Source organism: Harpia harpyja, chromosome 10, assembly GCF_026419915.1.
Source record: "Harpia harpyja isolate bHarHar1 chromosome 10, bHarHar1 primary haplotype, whole genome shotgun sequence".
Lineage (NCBI taxonomy): Eukaryota > Metazoa > Chordata > Aves > Accipitriformes > Accipitridae > Harpia > Harpia harpyja.
In genome coordinates this window covers 32,517,413-32,539,429 of record NC_068949.1, presented here as the reverse complement: position 1 = coordinate 32,539,429, position 22,017 = coordinate 32,517,413, and the positions used below count along the sequence as shown (strand labels likewise).

General features: G+C 45.3%; 1 protein-coding gene across 4 annotated transcripts in view; it reads right to left on the bottom strand.

Annotated features, from left to right (window-relative positions):
• NEURL1 (neuralized E3 ubiquitin protein ligase 1) overlaps nucleotides 1-22,017 on the bottom strand; it is a 166,570-nt gene continuing 144,553 nt past the window's right edge. For all 4 annotated transcript variants that reach the window (XM_052799672.1, XM_052799674.1, XM_052799673.1 and 1 more), the window contains exons 4-6: nucleotides 20,594-21,274; nucleotides 4,339-4,485; nucleotides 1-2,998 (exon numbers count right to left, since the gene is read on the bottom strand). In XM_052799672.1, the coding sequence (XP_052655632.1) occupies nucleotides 2,757-2,998; nucleotides 4,339-4,485; nucleotides 20,594-21,274 (1,070 nt within the window). In that variant the 3' untranslated portion in view covers nucleotides 1-2,756. The remainder of the gene's footprint in view (nucleotides 2,999-4,338; nucleotides 4,486-20,593; nucleotides 21,275-22,017) is intronic.

Sequence of the window (22,017 nt, the reverse complement as noted above, 5' to 3'; positions counted from 1 at the left end):
TGCAGGATAGCTAAATTAACTTTATTCACAATCACAGTTATCCAATTTTTCACAATGAGTTATTCTTCTCTTTAAACAGAACACAAAACATCTTAAAGTAAAGCAATGAAATGCAAATGACACAAGAACACGGAGGGGAGGTACGTGGGAACCTACACCAAACAAAACAAAAGGTTAGGATTGTTGTTACTGTTACTGCTTTTGCTGGTTTTTTCTTTTTTTCTCCCTGGAGAGACCCTTGCTCTCCTCCTCCCTGTTCACAGCTGGAGGCCAGCTGATGCCAGGAGCAGGACTTAACCCCAATTTTTGAGCTCGGATGCTGGGGGAGCTTTCAGCTTCTGCTAACTCTTAGAGTTTGGTCCACAGTAAAACAAACACAGTTATATATTAAAACACTCTGAATTTAAAAGGTGAAGAGGGAATTCACACCACTGCACTGGTACCCATGGATGGAATTTCTTGAAAAATAAAATGTACCCCTTGGCTTGCCCTGCATGGAGGGGAACCGGTCCCACTGTTGTGGTGAAGGCTCGGGAGGCTGCTTATTGCACGGTTCCCCACATCCACTATTTTATTGACACCTTCCTACCCCTTGGAGTTCTTTGCACTGGAGTTTGTATAACTACTGAAACAGGCTCCCTGCGTCTGCCGGTCCCGGCTCTGTCCTCAGGCAAGCTGGAGGCTGGCTGCATGCCTGCGGACCGGCCATGCTTCTGGCATGGCTGCTGTGACTTCCCCCAGACTCGTGCCAACCCGGCCTCCTCCCACTCTGCGGTGAGGATGCCTGGGCATGGGAGCCATGATGCCCCGGGGCTTTCAACAGCCAGCCTGGAGTGCAGGACAGGGCAGGGCTGGGTTAGGGGTATACACGAGAGGTATGCAAAGAAACAACGTAAATCCCTGTAACCAGAATATCAGTGTTCAAGTTAGTACTGCCCACCGGGGCGGGCCGGGGGTAGCCGCAGACCCCCGTGGTAGGCTGCAGTGATGGTGGTGCCTTTAGAGAAAGGCTCTACAATGCGGTCTCCAACTAGTAGCCTCTTTTTTCATTTCCTCGAGAGGACAGGGCGAGGACATGTTTTCCAGGTGCTCTTGAGAGCAGCCTCTGCAAGTGCTTCTTCACCCACCTGCTGCCTGGGGGGTACGATAACCCCTGCAGCGGGCGGCTGTGTATATTAAATGCCTTTATCCCTATGCCATGCTGTTCCCCTGCGTCCTATCAGCGGCCATATGCCGGGGTACAGGAAAAGGCTCGGCAGGAGGGGCGCGACTTCATGGCCTTCCCCAGCCTGGCCTGGTGGGCAACACGGCAGGGTGAATGCCACTGCTGCTGCACTCCAGCCCTGATCACCCCTCGGGGCCCAGGCACCATCTCTACCTCCCGCACAGCCCTGAAAGGCAGCAGGCTGGGGGGCAGACCGACAGCTCCTGCTGCTGCGGAGCCACCATGCCTGGGCCCAGGGGCCGGCAGCCCTGGACAGGCCAGGGGCCATGGCGGAGTGGCGGTTGTCATGGCAACCACAGGGGCGGCCATTGCAGGCACCCACCATGGGGACAGCAGGGCTCCCAACTGGGGCTGGAGGGAAGGGGATTTATTTGAATAAACCAAAGCAAACTAAACCCCTCAGGCTATTTTTTTTTCTCTCCTTTCTTCCTAACATGTAAGGACAGCCACATCCTGCCAGCGGGCTGGCTGTGAAGGGCTCAGTACCACCTGGCTGGTTTTGTCTTAAAGCACAGTGATAAAGTTACCAGTAAATGAAACCCGCAGACATGTGGGTTTATACATTCTTCCCCGTTGGGGTTAGGGGTTTTGTTTCTTTTTTTTCTTTTATTTTTTCCTCACAAGTGCTGTCTGGATGGTAGGGGGAGGAAAGGTGAGGGAGACACATCTCCCTCTCCCACAGGCCCGTGGGGACAGAGATGCTGCTGAATCCCTTGTGCTGCGTGGAGACGACACGCAAATCGGTAGTGGTGGGGTTTGAGAGCCGCTCGTCATGCAACGGGATGGCAACAGGAGACGGCTGGATGCCACTGAGAGGGGGCAAGGCCAGTGCCACTGTTGGCTGCCAAACTCGCCATGAATGCCTCTGCCAGGGAACAGCGAGGGAGGAGTGGAGGACAGCCCTCAAGGGGCTGCCACGGGGCCGCTCTTCTGCCTGCGGACATGGGGCAGGTGTTGCTTTGCAAATCCTGGGTCCTTTTCTGCACTGGACCCAGCCTTTCCGCTGTGAATGTGCTCACTGCACCTCCCTCGCTGGGTCAAAGCTTGCCTCGCTCTGTCCTTTCTAAGGGGCTTCCCACAGTCAGGCTGGTTGTACATGGAAACATGTCGCTTGTTTCTCCTCTTCTGCTAAGCTGTCCTCTGCACATGGGGTGTCTCTGGAAGGAGATGTGTAGCACTGAACCTTTTACCACTTGCTGCCCCTGCTAAACGTTGGAGACTCCCCTCCGCTGTGCATGGTGTAGAAAAGGGATGATTGCACCAGCTGGGGTTTTTTTGAGATAAAGTTTAAAATCCACAAGGGAGATTAGTCCATCGCAACTTCCCTGACACACTGGAGTTCAGCCCCAGGGCTTGCTTGGAGGGTAGAAGAGCAGCATGTAAGCTTATCTCATCTGTTGTCCATGGAAGAGGGGATCAGGGTGGTGGGTGGTGATGGTTTTTGAATCTCCTGGATGATGAATAGAGGCCAAGACCTATGTGGTTTCACCTCCTCCCCACCTGCCCAGTCCCCACCACAGCATCTGCTGCTCTAAGTGCTGCGGTATGTTTTGATGATATCTTTGATGGCCCGTCTGCAAATGGGGCAGCAAGCGTTGGCCATCTTCTTGAGCTTCAGCCCACACGAATAGCAGAGACACATGTGTCCACAGGAGTAAATGACCGTGTCTACCATGTTCTCGTAGCAGATGGTGCATTCATCTCCCCAGGGTCCTGAGACAGACGGGGAGATGGGTGACTCAGGCAAGCTGATTGGAGAGTTGGGAGCTGTCCCTGAAACACAAAGAACAGGGTCACCATGCCGCTTAAAACGCTTCCTGACATCCCAGGGTAATTTCTGCCCTGAAGCTAGCTACAGAGGGAGGAACCATGCCCTAGCAGAAATGGATGCTCCAGGATCAGAGGGCCTTCCTGTGACCTACTGTCCCACTCACTGAGCCCTGGTTCACATGCCAAGGCTTAGGACAGCAGAAAAGCAGCAACTGCTGGGAGCTGCTGCCCACACAGAGCAAACCAAGAGAAAGCTGTTCCCATGCAGTAGGGACAAAGAGCAGATTCACGTTTTCAAACTACTGTCTAAACATTAACAAGGGAGGAAAAACCAGGAGGGGCAGATCAAGCCATCTGCTTGGAAAAGGGAGAGACTGGGTGGCACATGGTGGCAGCAGCTCCCAAGACAAGCAGTGCTTCATCTCTAGGGCTGATCCAGGGATGTGAGACCACAATGCCTAGCTACAGATCACCCCGTGTGGATTCTTCAGGACAGGGGTGGGGGTGGTACCCCCCTGGACAGCATCTAGCTCATAGTGGGTCATTGCTTCAAGAGCTGTGATGGGCTGCAGTAATAATGCTCACAGCACATCTGTAATGAGGCCTCATCAATGAAGCCAGATGAGGTAGCAAGATAATGAGAAAATTTCTATTTTTTTCCCTCAAAAGCCATTAAAAATGTGAATGTTTGCTGTCACCAGTTACTAGACTTGAGACTGGTAGGTACCTTCAGTGAAAAACACCCTTAGTTTGGACAACAATGACAAGGATTTGGTAAGTTATATATCCCACCATCAATGCCTTGGGATCATGCAGGTGCCTGGGGTTTTAAAAAATGCTGCGGAACAGCCTATCATTTACTACTGCATGTACATTTATCTAAATATCACTGGAATTTATCGGCATACTAGAAATATCAATACTGCCTTTTTCTGCAGAGGGTACTGAAGGTGTGTGGAGAGGGAAAGGGGGGAATATCTGTAGCTCCAGTCTAAGCTAGCATGCAACATGTCACTGCCACAAAGCTTTCCAGAAGGAGCTGTGCATCACAGGGCCATGCACATAACAGAAACCCTGCTTCCTCCCTTGGGACCGTTCATGATGAAAAGGGTTGGAGAAATATTGCTGTCTAGGCATCTAAGCAGCTTCCACGTAAAACAGACTGAAAATAGCCTTTGCAGAGGCTCTCCTTTCCTCCCCCAGGGACCTGTCAGGACACTCCATTGATCATTGTGGTTTTAGAGTCCTTCTGGGAGACAAGCGTGAGACCGTGAAGGGAAGCAGTGCAGGAGCGGGCAGGGGGAGGCAAAGGCAAGGCAGCAGGGGAATCCCACCACACTTACCACTGATAGAGCTGCAGAGGGGGCCAGAGCCACATGTAGACAATATGGGGTCAGAGACGCCGCTGCAGAGGACGGTGGGGGAATTGGGTGTCGATGTGGGCGAGCTAGGTGTGGACAGTCCCAGCCGCTCAGCTAATATGGTGGAACCTGCAACACGAGAAAAGAAACCTACAGTTACTTTTAAAATTTGGGGCTGATGACACATTGGGGATATGTGGCAGGGGGTGCAGCTCTCAGTGCTTGTCAGGATTAGTGTCTCATCAGCATAAAATCTAGGGAAGAGATAAAAGAAAAAAAAACTCATATGCCTTTTTAAATGCTAGCAGCTGGCCCTGAAGAGACATCGAGCTCCCACAGCCCCTGAAATTTGCTGAAGCTCCTTTAGCCATCATAACGCTTTGTTTCTGCCCTCAAATGTGTCTCAAGTCATTAAGTGCTGTTACTTTCCTTACGGTTTCATGCTCATATGCACCCTCAGCACTATATCCAGCGATGGGCTTGTAGCCAGTAGAGGGGACAGCCTGCAGTAGGGTGGGCTGGACTCCAGCACAAGAACATATCACCTTGTCAAAGCACTCTTCACTAACCCAGTGCAAAACTGCATCATTCCAGGCTCTCACAAATTCAGCAAAGTCACTCAAGGACTTCCTAGAGACAAACACAAGGGTTTGGCAATCAGGAAAACTTAGCTCTGCTCACTGCTCTGCCTCTTTTGTAGGATGGCTTTTGTCAGAGGTGGGGATAAGTCACCAAAATGCATTTGGCTCTGGGATGAACAAGGACACCTCTGCCCCCATTCAGGAATGTTTTCTCCACTCCCTGCATGTCTGGATGTGATGGCTCAAGAGTGCAGAGCCCCTTCAAGTCCCTTCTAGGTGTCCCCAGCTCCATTACCTCCTGCTCTCACTGCCCACCATCACCTCTGTGTTAGTGTGCTCTCTGCCAGAAAAGCCAGCTCTGCCCCACAGCCTGCTGGGCATGTTCCCTCCATCTCAGCCTCTTTCTTCTGCTGTTAAAACAAGTATCTTAAAGCCCTTTCCAGAAGGGAAAAAAATGGGAATGCTTAAAACTCTAGCTGCTGCAAAGGTTTTGTAGGGGGAATATCATTGTTAACAATGCAGCCTGGTCTTCAGTGAGACAGTGGCATACACATGCATGAACCAAGGTATGGTTTCTTGGTAGTAAGAACTAGTTTGCCTGTGGTTTTAAAGTTTCTAGTTCCCCAGCTGAGAAGACAACCAGGGTAACTCCAAATCAGAACTAAAATGCTAAGACTTCTTCATGTTACCATATAAGGAGCCAAGAGACACAGAGGGTTTGGATCTGCAGTGTCCTCGATGAGTCGGAGGCTACTCTCCAGAGAAAAAGCAGCAGTAGGAGGCCAGGAAAACCCTGTGCGCCAGAAAGGTCCTTCAGTTCTATTTGCAGAGAGGCTACCAAGACAAGGAGGACCAAACCTGGGAAGCGGGGACTCCAAGTGCCAACAGTGGATTGTGCAAAAAAAGAAAAAGCACAGCAGCAGCTAATGCCAGATTCTCCTGCCCTTTTTAGCAGAACAAGACTGACCAGTTTAAGTGTAGCACAGGGATGGAGGGGGCGTCATGTATGCATTGAAATCTGTTCTGAGGCATGCATATGGGAGAAGCAATTAACTTCAGCCTTCAGTCCCTCAGTTTTACCCCTTTTCAAATGAGGAGTGCTTTGCTCCCAGGCACAATCTGAAGTTGAATTAGCCTGTATATTATAAAGGGCTTTGGGGCTCTCACTCTTGAGATGCTGTAGAGAGGCACCTCCTTTATCACACAGATGGGAGCTGAGGCTGGAGTTTAGCTCAGTAAATATGCAAAGAGAATGATGCAGCCTCTAATGACACCCACTAGCAATGGCCCTTCCCCTCCAATCTGACAGATGACCGTAGCAGAAAACTTGCCCTGTGGGTAACACACACTGTAAACAGGCCCAGCAGGGGCACAGATTTCAGCTCGTTCACTGCACACAGAACAAATATGAACACTGAGCAGCTGAACAAGTTTTTCAAGCCTTCCCTCTCCTCCCTGCAGCCTGGAGACATTTCTTCCATTCGGCTGACACACAGCACACTGCATTTCTAACACCAACCTGGTCATTTCATTAAATGCAAAATAAAAGCTACTAGGACCATTTTTCTTCCTGGACTAATAGAATTTGGAGGTGCCCCAAGTGTCACAGAGTATGAACTGATGAAGCATGATGGCAGCAGTGCAAATGGCCTTGCCGCAGTGCAAGGAGAGCTTGTCAGCACAGGAGCCGCAGTCTTCTCTGGTTGTAGCTGGTCTGAGTCCCAAAATGGCCTTACCCAAGACCCAAGGGCCAGCACACACCTTCCCAATTCTTTCTCCTAACACAAGGCACAGCTCTTGACTTTTCTCCAGCGTAAGTATAGAGCTTTGTTTAAAACAAACTGAGTCTCCTACCAGACAAGACACACTTCTCCCTTGGTGACAGAATAATCAACATAAGACACGTTACTCACGCTGTTAATATATTGCTGGATGGTGTGCAGATACCATGACAGCATGGAATGAGATCATGTGCAGGGTGGAATGAGTGTGGCCAGCTTGGCTTAACTAAAACCAGATACATGTGCTCAAGGCCAAACACGCTCATTGTGTGCACAGAGCTCCCACCAAGAGCTAGCTTTCAAACCATGATTTTAAAAAATTAAATAATCCTAAATAAATAAATTTAAACATTCTTCCTCTCTCTAAAGGCCCCAGATAAATTGTTTCTGCTGCTAACTTGTCTCATGCTTGTTCTCAAATATGCTGAACACACTGGAATCACCTTTAAGTAGATTTTGAATCAATTCGTTTGCTGTTTTATCTTTGCAAAGTCCAATTATTACCAAAATCCAATGCAGATTGACTCTTTCTCTGCACTTCTGTCATCGCTCTGGGAGAGATGCAAACAAATGAACCTATACATCCACCCACAAAAGGAAAAAGAATATTATATTTTCAGTAGAAGAGAGCATTACCATGGAATGTACAGACAACATGCCAGGAAAGGCTGCTAGTATGCTAAAGGTTTGTAATTCAAAATGGTCTTGCCAAACTGGAAATAGGATCAGAAATAAATGGGATGGTATTCAATACGATCAAATGCAAAATGCAGCACTTAAGCAGAGATAATCAGCTACCCAAACACAGGACAGGGAATTAGTCCATTCAATTAGAAATACAGCTGTCCTACAGAAAAAGGCCTGGGGATTGCTGGAGGTCACCAGCTGATCATAAATCAACAATGCCATTCTGTTATGAAAAGGTTGCACCAATCCAGGGTCATATGAGGCTGGTTAGGGACTGGAGCAGGAGCCTGGAGGCACTGTGGTATCTTTGTCCCTGGAAATACTCAAAACTTGACTGGACATGGTCTTGTACTAACTTGGAAGTTAGCCCTGCTTTGAGCAGGAGGTTGGATTAGATAATTCCCAGGGGTCCCTTCCGACCTAAAATGTTGTATGATTCTATGATTTTTAGATGGCAGCATTTTTCACAGGCTGCTAAAAGGAGAGAAGAAACAATCTGTTCTTCGTGAAACTTCTGGATAAGGCATGAAATCATGGGTTCAGACTCCTAAGGTATTCAGATTAGACATTATGTAGAAAGTGAAGCACTGTAAAGCAGTCGGGCTTCCTAGAAAGACTACGGCATCTCTATGATTAGAGCTCTTTGAAGTAGGTAGTCTCTTGGGATACTATCCAGCATTTATGATTTTTATGAGAGTGGTTATCTGTATCCATAATTGCCCTTTTATAGAATGTCCTAACTGTGGCCAAAATACAGCAGCTGTGGCTGTCAGAGATGCTTTTGGCTCTCTGTATTTATTGTGGTGAACAGGGTGGTTTCCCAGCACATTGCAATCCACTCTCAGGGGATATTGTCTGAGGCTGTCCCAACTTTTAAGCATCTCTCTTAATGGCAGCTGTCTGGGGAAAGCTGTACCGCTGAAGGATTTACGTTGGTAAGAAGGCCAGATACAAAGTCAATACTCCCTAAAAATAAATAAAATTTTCAATTAACTCTCCCTCTTAATTAATTTATAAAAATATTATGTCTACATTTCTTTCTCATAACAATGTGATTATGTTGACCTGCTTATTACCGCATAAGCCCTAGAGAGAGAACTGGAAAACAACCACAACAACAAAACCAGGTGGGAAGAGCAATGTGCTGTCTGCATTCTCCTTCTTAATATGCTTACGGGCATTTGCTATGATGCAAGTAAATCCCCAGGGCATCTCTGTGGCCCAGAGCAGGGAGTAGCTGCCACGAATCTGTTCTGCAGCTATTCCCAACCCATTGCTAGCAAGCAGTATATTAATACTCCCAGATTCAAACTACAGCTGAGATGGAGAGAAAAGTAGAGTAATGCCAAAGAGCATGTTGCTTCCTTATTACTGTTGACTTTGGATCACTGAAGGTTGGGAAACTGGCAGGTTAAGGTGTTCATAACACATTTCTTAATCTGGTATCTATTCCTGAGAGAGGTGATAGAGGGGCAGGGCCATTCCTGGGACTTAAATAACGACAACAGGCTGAACTCCATCAGATTATGAAAAACATCCATCAGCCAGTGAAAGGTACCCAGTAACTTCTTGGGATTTGATCAGGGCATTCCTCATACTGTCCCAGTATGGGGAGGAGTGTTCGTGTTCAAAAGGAGACAAAAGCAAGACTCAACCCATTTTACTAAATCTCTGTCTCTCTCTCTTATCCTTTCCCCCCATAATTAAATTCAACATTTTATAGTCCCATTGCACTTTTTCAGATCTTAACCCAAAAGGCCTGCAAGCACAATGTTCCTGTCAGACCACTGGGACTGTGCTTGTGGAAGTCTTGCAGAAACTAGGCTCCACAGGCTGAAAATGTCCGCTGCTGTGAAGTGGAAATGTGGTACTGCATAGTCTGGAGACTTTGCTTTCAAGGTAGAAAAGAAACAAATGAGCAATACCCAGTGTTTGCTGACTGCAAACCGGGATGAATATCATGATTTGTGCCCCCAGAATGCTTTCTGGCAATGCCAAACACCACCTCAGGTATCACACTCACCTTCTGTTATTTGCATTACCTGTCTAGGCTCTTAATGACTATTTCACAGGCGTTATAAGAATAATCCATAACCACTCGGTCTGCCCTCCAGAGCTATCCTTCTTTTCCCCTTTGGACCCATCCAAAAACTTTGTTTTTCCTGGCTTATAGCATGCTGTCAGTAAATGACCACTACTGTCCGACTCACAGTTCACATAGTTTGATCATCTTCACCTTTTTAAATGGGCTTTTCTTACTCATACCCATCTTAAGGACTACACAAGGATCTTAACTAAACATTGTACCTAAAAGACAAAACATGGGAGCCTCCTGCCATAGTTTCTAAGGAAGATAAAGTCTTATGCAACATACTGACTTGCCCATATGCTGACTATCATGTGGAGCACACTGACAGCCCCTTCTTTTAAATAGGACAGCTAATAAAGATCAGGTAATTACCAATAGTAATCACAGATTTTCAGTGTTGTTCCATCCATCCGCAGGTCCCAGAGCTTCCAGCACACAGTGGAAAAGATTAGAACAGCTGCTGAAATCTGGTTGCAGCCTTCAACTGGCATATTTAAGGATGCTCAAGAGAGCTATGCACTTCTCAAACATTTTAGTCCAGTGAGCACTGGGCATCTGACAGTCATAGTCATTTAGATGCCTTTCAAAACTCTCAACTTGATTTCCCTTTGTTAGGAGCCAGATTTTTAAGCCTGTCAGCTAAAATAATTCCCCTATCTCAAAAACTGCTCAATATCCATTCTCACATTTAACACTCTCACTGTATCAGGGCCATTGATTTTGTTATCTAAATAGGATCAAGGTTCTTTCAAAAATCTGGCACAATTGTGGGTACTGAGCTCATGTGAACATCTGCATAAGGAGGTCTGTCCCATAACACATCAGCTTCTGCAGTGTGAGTGGGCTGTGATGTTACTGGGACAGGATACTAGAGCAACTTAACCCTGTAAGAGTCACATCTTTGCATAATCTAATGTGCTACAGATCTTTGGCTTTATAGTGACCACTAGAATGTGAACACCCTTGACAAATAACCATGTGCAAGACTGGTAGGACTGGGACCTCAATTTTGGACCTTACTTTTTTTTACTGAAAAATCTTTTATATAAGTCTTTTTTTTTGTGCTCATGGATGTAGCTTGTGTACAACTTTCCCACTTTATTTTTTTCCTCCATTCATCCACCCATTTCAGAAAAGGGTAGAGATATACTTTTAACTATTAGAGAATGCAGACTGGTGGAATTACACAGCTCTTTTGCATATTACAAGAACAAAAGCCAATATTGAACATGCAGTGGGGAACCTAGAACAGTACACTAAATGTGTATGGACATGCTCGAGTGGATCCAGAGGAGGGCCACGAAGATGCTCAGAGGGTTGGAGCACCTCCTCTATGAGGACAGGCTGAGAGAGTTGGGGTTGTTCAGCCTGGAGAAGAGAAGGCTCAGGGGAGACAGTATTGTGGCCTTCCAGTAATTAAAGGATGCCTACAGGAAAGATGAGGAGAGACTCTTTAACAGGGACTGTAGTGATAGCATGAGGGGAAATGGCTTTAAACTGAAAGAAGGTAGATTTAGGTTAGATATTAGGAAAAAAGTCTTTACTGTGAGGGTGGTGAGACACTGGAACAGGTTGCCCAGAGAAGTTGTAGCTGGCCCATCCCTGGAAGTGTTCAAGGCCAGGTTGGCTGGGGCTTTGAGCAACTTGGTCTAGTGGAAGGTGTCCCCGCCCATGGTGGGGGCTTGGAACTAGGTGATCTTTAAGGTCCCTTCCAACCCAAACCATTCTGTGATTCTATGATTCTATTCTCTTGACCTTGCAATCTAGCCGCAAGACACACTGTACTGAGACCTCCTGGGTTCTTTCCTCTGTCTTCTACCAGAAAGACAAAGTTTCTGTCTTTGGATGTTCCCCAGGCAGATGTCAGACTAACACCTCTCCCTTGACACTGACACTAGGAACCCTGGTATTCCATGAATGGCACATCCACTAAAAGGCAGGTCTTATCAAGACAAGCTTTGCAAGAGCTAAATCCTTCCATGTTTTATTTCAGTAAATGGTTTTCACTAATGCAAATGTTCCACCAGATGTAGAGAGAGCTGCAAATACCAAACACAGTTTCAGCAAGGTAGTCTCAATGCTAAAATGACAGCCCCCACCCCAGCATGCTCTCTGCTCTGAAGAGCAGCTATATACTTTTCCGCACATTATCACATTTTCTTGCCTCCAGCCAAGGCTGCAGGAGAGCTATTCTGTCCCCCAGGGCCACTCAGGTCTTGCCCAACAATTTTGAATCCATCATGCTAAAACAAAGGAACAAAGCACCTGTTGCTGCCTGGGCACATGCTAGTTAAAGATCAACAATAATGTTAGGGAAGGATGTAAGCATATACATCACTTCTGAATGCTATAAAATACATGTATTTACACAGCCATTTGTTATGTTCCCACGGTGATGGGAACAATACTACACTGACCAGAAACCAGAGCTTCCTTCCCCTTGGGCTCAATGTTTTTTGGCCAACCATGCCCTCAGAGCCCAGCCTCTGTGCTGCAGCTCATCTCTGCCTCTCAGGTGACCGACATCAGTTGATGATCCATGGGGTTTTTTGCATTCAAGTATTTCCTGGAGGATTTAAAAGCTGTTCTGAATAGAACAATATTACATTTTGTTCTTTACAAGCCCATGAAAACATAAGGGATTTTGCATTGTGCTACAGAAATGTCCAGAAATAGGTCAAAAAAGCAGCCTGGCAGATTTTGCATGGAAAACCATAAGGCCTGTGTTTGCAGATGGGTGTCAGACAATCACTGTTCAGGGAAGTAAAAGCTAGATCCAAACCACATGGAGAACAACAGTTCAGACTTTCATGTGGATCAGAAATGGAGTGTAATTTATGGCTTCACAGGAGCATTGCTGTCTGCTGTGTCCAGACGGGCAGCAGGGCACCAGCACATCTATTACTCTCCTGCAGTTTTATGCACACTCCAGCTAAGCAGGAGAAACCTGGAAGCTCCAGACACCACAGAAGCTTTTGATTCAGCAACTCTTACAGCCCAAGCCCAATGTGCTGTCTGAAAGCAAAGAACACACAGTAAACTTACAGGGTATCTTTCCTGACCTGACAGGTGAAGTTCAGCAGTTAGTCAGCACTTCATCCTGCAAAATCCTGACGGCATGGACACCATGCAATGAACATCTAGCTGAACTGAAGTGAAAGAGCCTCTAATGGGGCTCCATCTCTCAACCTGAGAAATACTAGATGAACAAAGCACCCAGACAGATGCTTAGATCAAGAAGAGGTAAAAAAAGAAGCCTGGATTAAGTAGCTGTCCTGGTTTCAGCTGGGATAGAGTTAATTTTCTTTCTAGTAGCTGGTATAGTGTTATGTTTTGGATTTAGTATGAGAGTAATGCTGATAACACACTGATGTTTTTAGTTGTTGCTAAGTAGTATTTATACTAAGTCAAGGTTTTTTCAGCTTCTCATGCCCAGCCAGCAAGAAGGCTGGAGGGGCACAAGCAGTTGGGAGGGGACACAGCCAGGGCAGCTGACCCAAACTAGCCAAAGGGGTATTCCATATACCCAGTATATAAACTGGGGGGAGTTGGCAGAGGGGGCAGATCCCTGCTCAGGGACTAACTGGGCATCGGTCAGCAAGTGGTGAGCAATTGCATTGTACATCACTTGTTTTGTATATTCCAATTCTTTTTATTATTATTATTATTATTATTATTATTATTATTATCTTCCTTTCCGTCCTCTTAAACTGTTCTTATCTCAACCCACGAGTTTTACTTTTTTCCGATTCTCTCCCCTGTCCCACGGCAGGGGGTGAGCGAGCAGCTGCATGGTGCTTAGTTGCTGGCTGGGGTTAAACCGCAACAGTAGCTGAACCATGTGAAAAATGAGAGTTGGAGCTTTCATCCTGTTTAAGAAAAACAAAACAAAAAGCCCTCTAAAAGATCACAGGTATTAATTACCCTGGCCAAAAATGTTTCTGTTCATAAACAGCACCTTTTCCAAATCCATCTCAAAAGGGCCATTTGGCTCAGAGTATTTGGGAGATCACAGCAAAAGTAATTCTGTGAGCAAAAGGAAAACGGCTGCCTAACCCAGCACCTCCAAGCTCTGTGCTTCTCTAGGAGCAACATGTATACATAGGGTGGTAGATGCATACAGGAAACAAATACTTTCACTTGTCTTGGCCAGCACTGCTCTGAATTTCTATGGGACACTCTGCTGGATGAAAAGGCATCTGACAAAGAGGGAAAAGAAAGAGTTTAGTCTGCTATGTCATTCTCACAGTAGCCAGAATAACTAACTCATGCCAGTGTTAATTCAAAGAGTAGGCAGATTTTATCAGTTCTGACAAGTTGCAATTCAAAGAGGCTGGTATATGATCCCATATCCTGTATATTCACTGTAGGCAGGCAAAGGTGTTATGAGGTAAGGGAGATCTATACATCACTTACTATGAACATCTCACTGCAGCCAGGGATAGTTTATTATCCTAGTGATGATGATAATTTCCGCCCTTGTGGAGGAGAGCGTGCAGAGGACGAGACATTTGCAAACCCTGTGGCTGTTGCTTAGATGAAGTCCACTTGCTTTACCCAGCCTTTACCCAGATGCTGGTTGATACCTCAGTACACAGGCTAATGCTCACTGACTCACCCGTGGCAAGTGTGGGTTAATTATGTCATGTCTGATGAGATCTTTAGAGGGATGGTACAAAGGTGCCATGAGCAGGTATTAGTTCTGACATTGCTGACACTGACCACAAGGGACAAGCATTTGACTGCATCCAACTCTCTGTGACTGTGCAGTTTTCCAAGGCACAAGTTATAAAGCAACTTGTCCTCTCTAACACAACAGCTTCTCTTTGTACTAAATCTCCTTTAAAACAATGAATATAAAACAGGACGTGAATGAAGAGCCCTGTGCAGTGCTAGAATCAAGCCCAGAAGTTACAGACACTGTAGTGCTCTTGTGCAGCTCTTGCAACTTAACATCAGTAATGTGTGCTTCACTTGCAATAAAAGATAAAACCATGCATGATAGGAGGGTTTATGAAGAGGCATCAATTAATACAAGTGGATTTCTTCCCAACAGGCACTGAATATTAACTCTCTTCCTTCCCTCCTAGACTCTAAAACCATAAAACACCACGTAGCCTGCAATGCATAGGAACTCCAGGCAGTTAAGTGCCACACAACACAGGCCTGTTAGATCCCAATCAGCTTAATGAGGCCATTCTCCATACAAGTGGGAAATGTTTCCAAAATAAAAAAAAGCATGGACGATAAAACTCTGGGGCACTTCTAATTGAATGCGTGTTAAAAGAAGAGATTGATTACATGCATTTCTGTGCAACAATGTTATGCATTTATCAGGCTTCTCTTGTGCTGTGTTTAACCTGGCAATTTCCACATCATGGGAATGAACCAAGATGGAGAAGCATCAAGTTCCCAACTGGGTAAAGTACCAGCCACCTCTGAGATCAGAGATGAGGGTGTGTGATTCACTACTGCAAAGACTATATTCTCTCAAACAGGAGAAGCTTACAAATTCAGAGCTGGAGAACCAAGATCTCCTTGCCTGTGTGAGATACTTTTCTACAAACTGTACCTACTGTCTGTGCCATGGGCAGTGTGTATAACTGTGCATACCAATTACCATTTAAATATTTTGCATGCTTGCTGCAGTAACTGCATGTGCAAAGTATGTAACTTCACCCAGGAGTAGGTTTTTGGAAGGGACGGATACTCTGCCATGGGATGCTGGAGTCCTGGGACAGTCAAGGTGCAACCACAGGTTAAGATAATTGTTTACATAGGAAGGGATGAAAGCCTGGGAAGAGAGGGGGCAAGACACGATCAGCTCCCAAAAAGCCCTACAGATTCTTAGGAGGATCAGGCCAGACAAGTGCCACAGCAGAGACGAGAGAAAAAGAGGAGAAAGTCTCCCCTGGAGATAATCTGGAGACAGGAGTTGCAGGAACTGTATCAGCAAGGTAAGTGAGGAATCCTGGGATTCAGAGGAATAATCCTGGTTAGAAAGGAGAGGGTGGTCTTTGAGGCTCAGATATGGCCTCTGAATCACTAGTGGTCCGTGGAGAGCTGGTCACTCACCTGTGATGGAGCTAAAGTCAAAGAAAACCAAACAGGGCAGTGTGATTAACGTCACAGGAGGCAAAGTAATTTCCCCTGGTTAAACCATTGCTCTGTGTCACCTAAGCAAGACACTACTCTGTTCACCCATGAAACTGCAACTCTTTCCAGTTGGTTCCTCGGGATAAGGGCTCTGTTGCAACATGGACAGCACTACCAGGGCTGCTAAGCTTGACCACCAGCGAGAGTCCTAATGGGCACAGCTTGGAGTAAACCTGCCTGTAATGGGATTGACTGCAGTTTGCCTCTACACACTGGCACTGAGGCCACTTCAGATCAAATTTCACTGTTGACTTAAAGAGCCCTTTGCTAGCACCTTATGTCCCACAGCACTCTGGTGAACTAATCCCCAATTTGGTCCTTTGCCAACTGCTGTTGTCAGAAATCTCAAGGAACCAAGGATTCATAGTTGTTCTGTCTGCAAGTCCCTGGTCAGCTCTTTCCTCCCTCCCCCCAGTTTTGAGCCCTTCAACCAATGTCAAGAAAGTCTGAAAGAAGAATGGAAACCTCAGCAACAACTGATTTCTGCATATTTTGCAATGGGCAGCTAGGTAGGAGCCCCAACTCATATACCCACAGTAAAGGAGGCAGGAGAGTTTAGCCCACACACTCTGCATTTATCCAGCATGGATGTGAACACAGACTTACCCACACCAAATGCTAGCTCTTGGGTGGGTTTTTTCAGGTCTAATGCTGCTCTTGGCCAGCATTAGGATACATCCAGAGAGCTGCAATATTGTGCAGCTGTTCTGGTGGGGCTGGAGTTATTGAAGTGCATGGATAGAAAGGACACAGATTAAACTGGCAACTCAGCTTCATTAGTATGACTGTTGTTGGAACATGTTATTTCATTGCTCAAAAGAAAACTTCAATATTACTGGAAAGGATGAAATTCACAAGGGAAACCACACCAAAAAAAAAAAAAAAAAAAGGAGATGAAGGAAGATGTTTTACATATTGGTGATTCACTCTGAGACAAAAGAAAATGAAAGCATATCCCCAACCATTTGGATCCCCAAATACTAAATATATAAACTTATTGCTGTGATAGCTCCTCCAGACATGAGTCATACATTTTAAACCTTATGGGGTCAATCAATTTAACTTCATAAACGAATTACACCACCAAAACCAGACCAAAACCAGACTGGCTCATTTCAACTTTTCAGAGCTGTCGATAAAACTGTGTGTGAGCTGAAATGCATACCAGCAAAAGCTCAAAGCAGTAAATCAAATTTAATAGGCTGGTTTGTCGAATGTACAGGAATGATGCCTGAAAAAAAAAAATCAACCCAAGCCTGAACTAACGGAATTCCTAAAGGATATGCAAAGACTGTTTCATTTCTACATGCCTAATGATCTGGGTTTCTGTTTGGTTGTCTTTATGTGCATAACCCACAGAATTTCTGAATTAAGACCAGCACTTTACATACAAAATATTTAGAAGGGCTTCCAAACCTGACAAAAAGATCTATTGCCCCCCTCTATAGCTGGTTCCTGTAGTTAATTACCCTCACTTATGTTTAATATAAATTTGTGTCCCTTCATTTTCCAGCAGCTCGATACTTTTTATGCTATTATCAGCTACATTAAAGTGCCCTCCTCTTCCATTTATCTTCCCTCCATGCTGGTCAAGTTGCCTTTTAACCTTTTCTTTGCAACAAACTGACATCATTCCACCTGCCACTAGGGATGACTGTGGCCTCTCACCATGCTATAGTGGTGCTTGGGTGTAATTTATTTTCCCTTTGCTGGGGTGACATAAAGAAAAACAGTGTTTCCAACCTCATCTTTATTTTCTGCTTTTTTATTTCTCCTACAGCAAATATATTGCCAGTATATGATGCCAGATTGATAAGATGGAAACAGAAGTCAGAATTCTTTACTATCAAACCAACCCAACACTGCCCTCCTCTTGTAAAGAGTTCTCTAAGACCATCAGCCTGGGTAGAAATGGCCTCCCCTGATATTTAGGTTAGGAAATAAATGTTGTATCCCCAACACTGTGGAATAACTGCCGTCAGCAAATGTCAGCTTCTATGGTAAAGCCACAAGCCAAGAGAGACCTGAGCTTGGTCCTGCTCTGGGTCAGGACCAAATAACTAATCTCAAGGTGTGAAATGTAGTATCCAGTGATCAATACCCTGAGCCATCTTGTTCACTGAGTCAAAAATAAACCTTCTCTAGGTGCAAGAGTGTCATTGCTGCTCTCCACCTTCTCCATCCTCCAAACAAAACAGAAAAGCTGGAGAAGCAGCAAACCCAGCAACTTTAATTTCATTTTATAGTCTGCTGTAGTGCTGCTGTTCCTTTAACACTTCATAACATTGCTTTGATTAATCTAATAATGATATGCCCCCAGAAATAGAATGACATCTGCTATTTAATATAGTTTTGGTACACTTATGCCTCTTGCAGTATTTGTGTCCCATTTCTCTCAAGGATATGGAACTTCACTTTTTCTATTAAAACTAGAAAAATATGACTATAAACATGTCCTCTTCTGTGATATAAAGCTCTAACTACAAAAGACAGATCACACAAAATTACTCTTTTGCATTCTGAAGATGGAGCTTGTCATTAGAAAGATGAACACTTTATATTCTTCTTACATTTTCTAATATTATAATGACAGATATTATGGCAAGCACCATAATCTGTTCCACTGCAATACAAACAGTGCACATCACCTCCCTAATAACATTGCAAAAGCTAGAGATGGGAGCTCATTATTTTCTTTGCCTTCTGTTGGGATACTGCTGATCCATATAATTACTGCAGTTGCAGAGATGTGCAGTGTTGGGACAGCATCAGTGCTCCTCTCTGGGCAGTTTACTGTACTGATATTATACTGATATGGGGACAATGCTGCTCCCAGCATTGTTATACTGGAAACATAGGTCTGAAAAGCTCTATTTTTACTTTAACACCTGTTAAAGATTATAGGCAAGCTCCAATTTTGTAGCTTTTAACTGGGAGATAGCAGCTTGCTGCCCAAGGTGATGTGGATAAAGCTGTACACTCAGCAGGGTCCTACCCTTTCCTTGAGAGAGGCAAGGTCAGCAAGTCTGGTTCTTTCCACTTACATCTCACTTAAGAACAATAGCCCATTTTCAGCTTCTCTTCCAGTGACTGAGTCCTGGAAAGTTTGTTATGTGGTCACAAATACGGGTAGTGAGGTGTTTTCCAACTCAGCAGATTTCATTTCATGGATCCAAATGCAGACTTATCTAAAACATGCACTGGGAGCGTACTGGTTTGGGCTGAACTTGTGAGCAGGTAGGGAGGACATCATACACAGGGTACGCACAGCAGGAGGTTTGCCTAGAATGCAGGAGGCCTGTGTTTAAGTTCGTGCTCGGTTGAATTCTGTATGAGGACATGATTCTGTCCCTCTGGTGAAACACGTCCTTGCTGCCCTGTTTCAGGACCCATTGCAAGCAGGCTATTTGCTCTGTGCAAAACTGCCAGAATTAGTGAGCTCATATGAAAGGAAGCACTGGTTGATGACTTAGTTTTACCAGCAGCTCAATGACCAGAGGATGTTTTCCTTCTAACGTATACAGGAGCATTTAATCTCCTACTTTACTGGGATCTGTTTGGCTTCACCTACTATTATCACAATGACATGTTGGTGGAGAGCAGAGCTAGCTGCGGATTATGTGCACAAATGTAATCAGGCTGAATTATCAGGGATTGAGTCTTGGGCTCCTGGAAATAAATTGCAGTATTACATTTGTCATCTGTAATCCTTTAACAGCCACAAAACACTCACAGCATAGGCCTATGGTCAACTTTAAGCAAATTATATAGGGCACTTCATACTGTGATTAAGGTGAACTGGACCCTGCAGACAGATGTGTGTGTTCACCACAATTTATCTTCAAAGACTGTCTATAAATCCTAAAAAAGGAGGTGTTGGTTGGCTTTTGGGTTTATTTTTTTTTTCCTGTTGGGTAAGAGGGGTATTTTAATACTGAGGATTTGAAGCAAAAAGGAATTTAGGTATCTTTAAAGTTATATGAATATAACAGTATAAACAAGAAAGGAGCATTTTTAAATCATCTCCAGTTAGAGGAGTACCAGGAATTACATCATGTTCTCAGAATTGATCGTTTACTTTCTGACACACCAGCAGAACCATGATATGGTCCAAATTCATGGCCAAACACATCCTACACTTGTGTCCGATGATACACACACACACACACACACAGAAAAAGTAAATTTGATCCTGAGCAAATGCTATTTCAAGGCTTTCCCCTCCACACCTTCAAAAAATGAATTTCAGCATCTAAATGAAGTACTTCAGTTAACAGAGCTTAAAACTAGAGCAAAAATACCAAGAGGAAGAGGCCAGCTCTTCAGAGGTCCATCAACCTGTATGAGCTGCACTGCCTTAAATAGGGCTGGAGGACAAGGGAAGCCCTCTCCTGTTGAGCTGGTCAGTGTCATGCTCTGTGCACCACCAGGATCATGAAGCACAGGGCTTCCTCTCTGCTTGCTAGCCTGCCTCTCACATATAAGCCTGGGGAAAGCAAGGGGACTGCTCTTTTTGGGAATCGGTCATGCCAGATGATAGCTAACACGCAGAAAAGGGCATCAGATCTCATTTTTCCTGCTGGCTATGCCCTACATTAGCACAGCTCAAAGCACCTCTCCTCTCCCTTCCTTGCTTCTCCTAGGTCAGTTGTGACTCATCTGTACTTTAATGGAGGTCTCTGAGGCTTAATTCACTATCTGAAAAGAGCTTTGAGACCATCAAGTGAAGGGTGTTAGAGAAGTGCAAAGAGGTAAGTCTTGTAACTCATATCCATGTGCTATGTATGTGCCTTTGTATATTTTTTTTTCCCTTTTAGAAAAACAAAATTTGTACCCAGTCCTAGAGCAGGGAGGGAGCCATTCATTCCCTCCACCCTTCCCCTGTGATATATCCCCCCTTGCTTTCTTGTGCATGAGGTTCGGAAAAAGGGGGTCCAACATACCCAACAATCGAACTTGCATGACCGCGCCGTGTAAAACGAAGAACATCCAGAGGGGCTGGGAACAGTCCACGCAGACCTGCATGCCAGTGCCAGCACCATTGTGACTCAAGTGCAGCTCACCATCCGAATTCACCATAAATCCCAGGATGTCTCCGCTCTGGAGAGGCACCACGACTCGGCAGATGGCCCAGAACTCCTTTCGGTCGACCAAGGACTCAGGGTTATAGGGGAGGTCGCTGGGGCGCAAGGTGCTGGGGTCGCAGGACGTCACCCCGTAGGCCAGCGTCCCTGTGCGCACAGCGTTGGACTTGTTGATTTTGACAAAAATGGTTTCGTTGATCCGAAGGGGTCTGCTGGTGAAAACCAAAGTCCTCTCCTCCCGGGCGTGCTCCAGGCGGGCCACGGTTTGGTCGTCAAGGATTTTGACGTGGGGTCCCCGGAGGTGGTGGAAGCGGAGGTCGCTCTCCAGCTGGGAGGGGAGGAGGTGGGAGTGCTGGGAGTTGAGGGAGTTCTGCGGGATGGGACACGTGGTAGCCGTCACGTGGAAGGTCTCCTCTTGCAGGTTGAGGTCGCACAAGCTGACCGAGAGGCGCGTGTCCTCCGTGTCCCGCCGCAGCGAGGGCCGACGGATGGCTGTGAAGGAACGGGGCCGCAGGCAGTCGGGAGGAATGATTTCACTGTCTGGGGAGAGAGAGAAAACAAAAAAGGGATCACTTCAGAGAAAATGAAAATATCCGGGAGTTTGCAAATCACTATCATTTTGATTGATATGTTTAAAAGGGAAAATCGGAGACCTGCTGTCATTAATAAATTTTCCCCTTTAAAATATGGAAGCAGAGTATCATAAAATGTATTTCCCATCAATTGCTGTTCTTGTACTTTCTCCACCAGCATCAACATTTTCAGCTTCTTGAGCAGGCAGACTCAAAATCGATGGAAAGAATTGACCAGGGGAGGCTCTCCTTGGAGAGGGGAAGCAGAGGGCAAATATCTGAAATATACCCTGAACATACCAATCAATATCTATACAGGCTCCAAGTTTTCATGCCCTCTTTATTGACTACAGTAATTCTCATAGATCTAGGAAATAAATATCTAACTACACATTTTTAAATTTAAAAAACAATGCTATGTTCAGTTCTAATTTATTTATCATTATATGAAATTTAATTAATATTTCTGTATATAATTAATCATTAGTGTGCTGGTGCCCACTGCAAACCAGTACAGATATGGATTTCACAGTGCAGAACTTGGGAATATGCAGTTTTCTATAAATAACATACAATCATTTATTATCTCCAAGCCAAATAATTAAAAATCAAATCCACAAATATATAACAAAGAAAGATGATTTTTACACATTCAATTCCACCAGTGGCAACAGAATTGCACCTTATCTTCTTTGTTAGTCTCATCTGCTG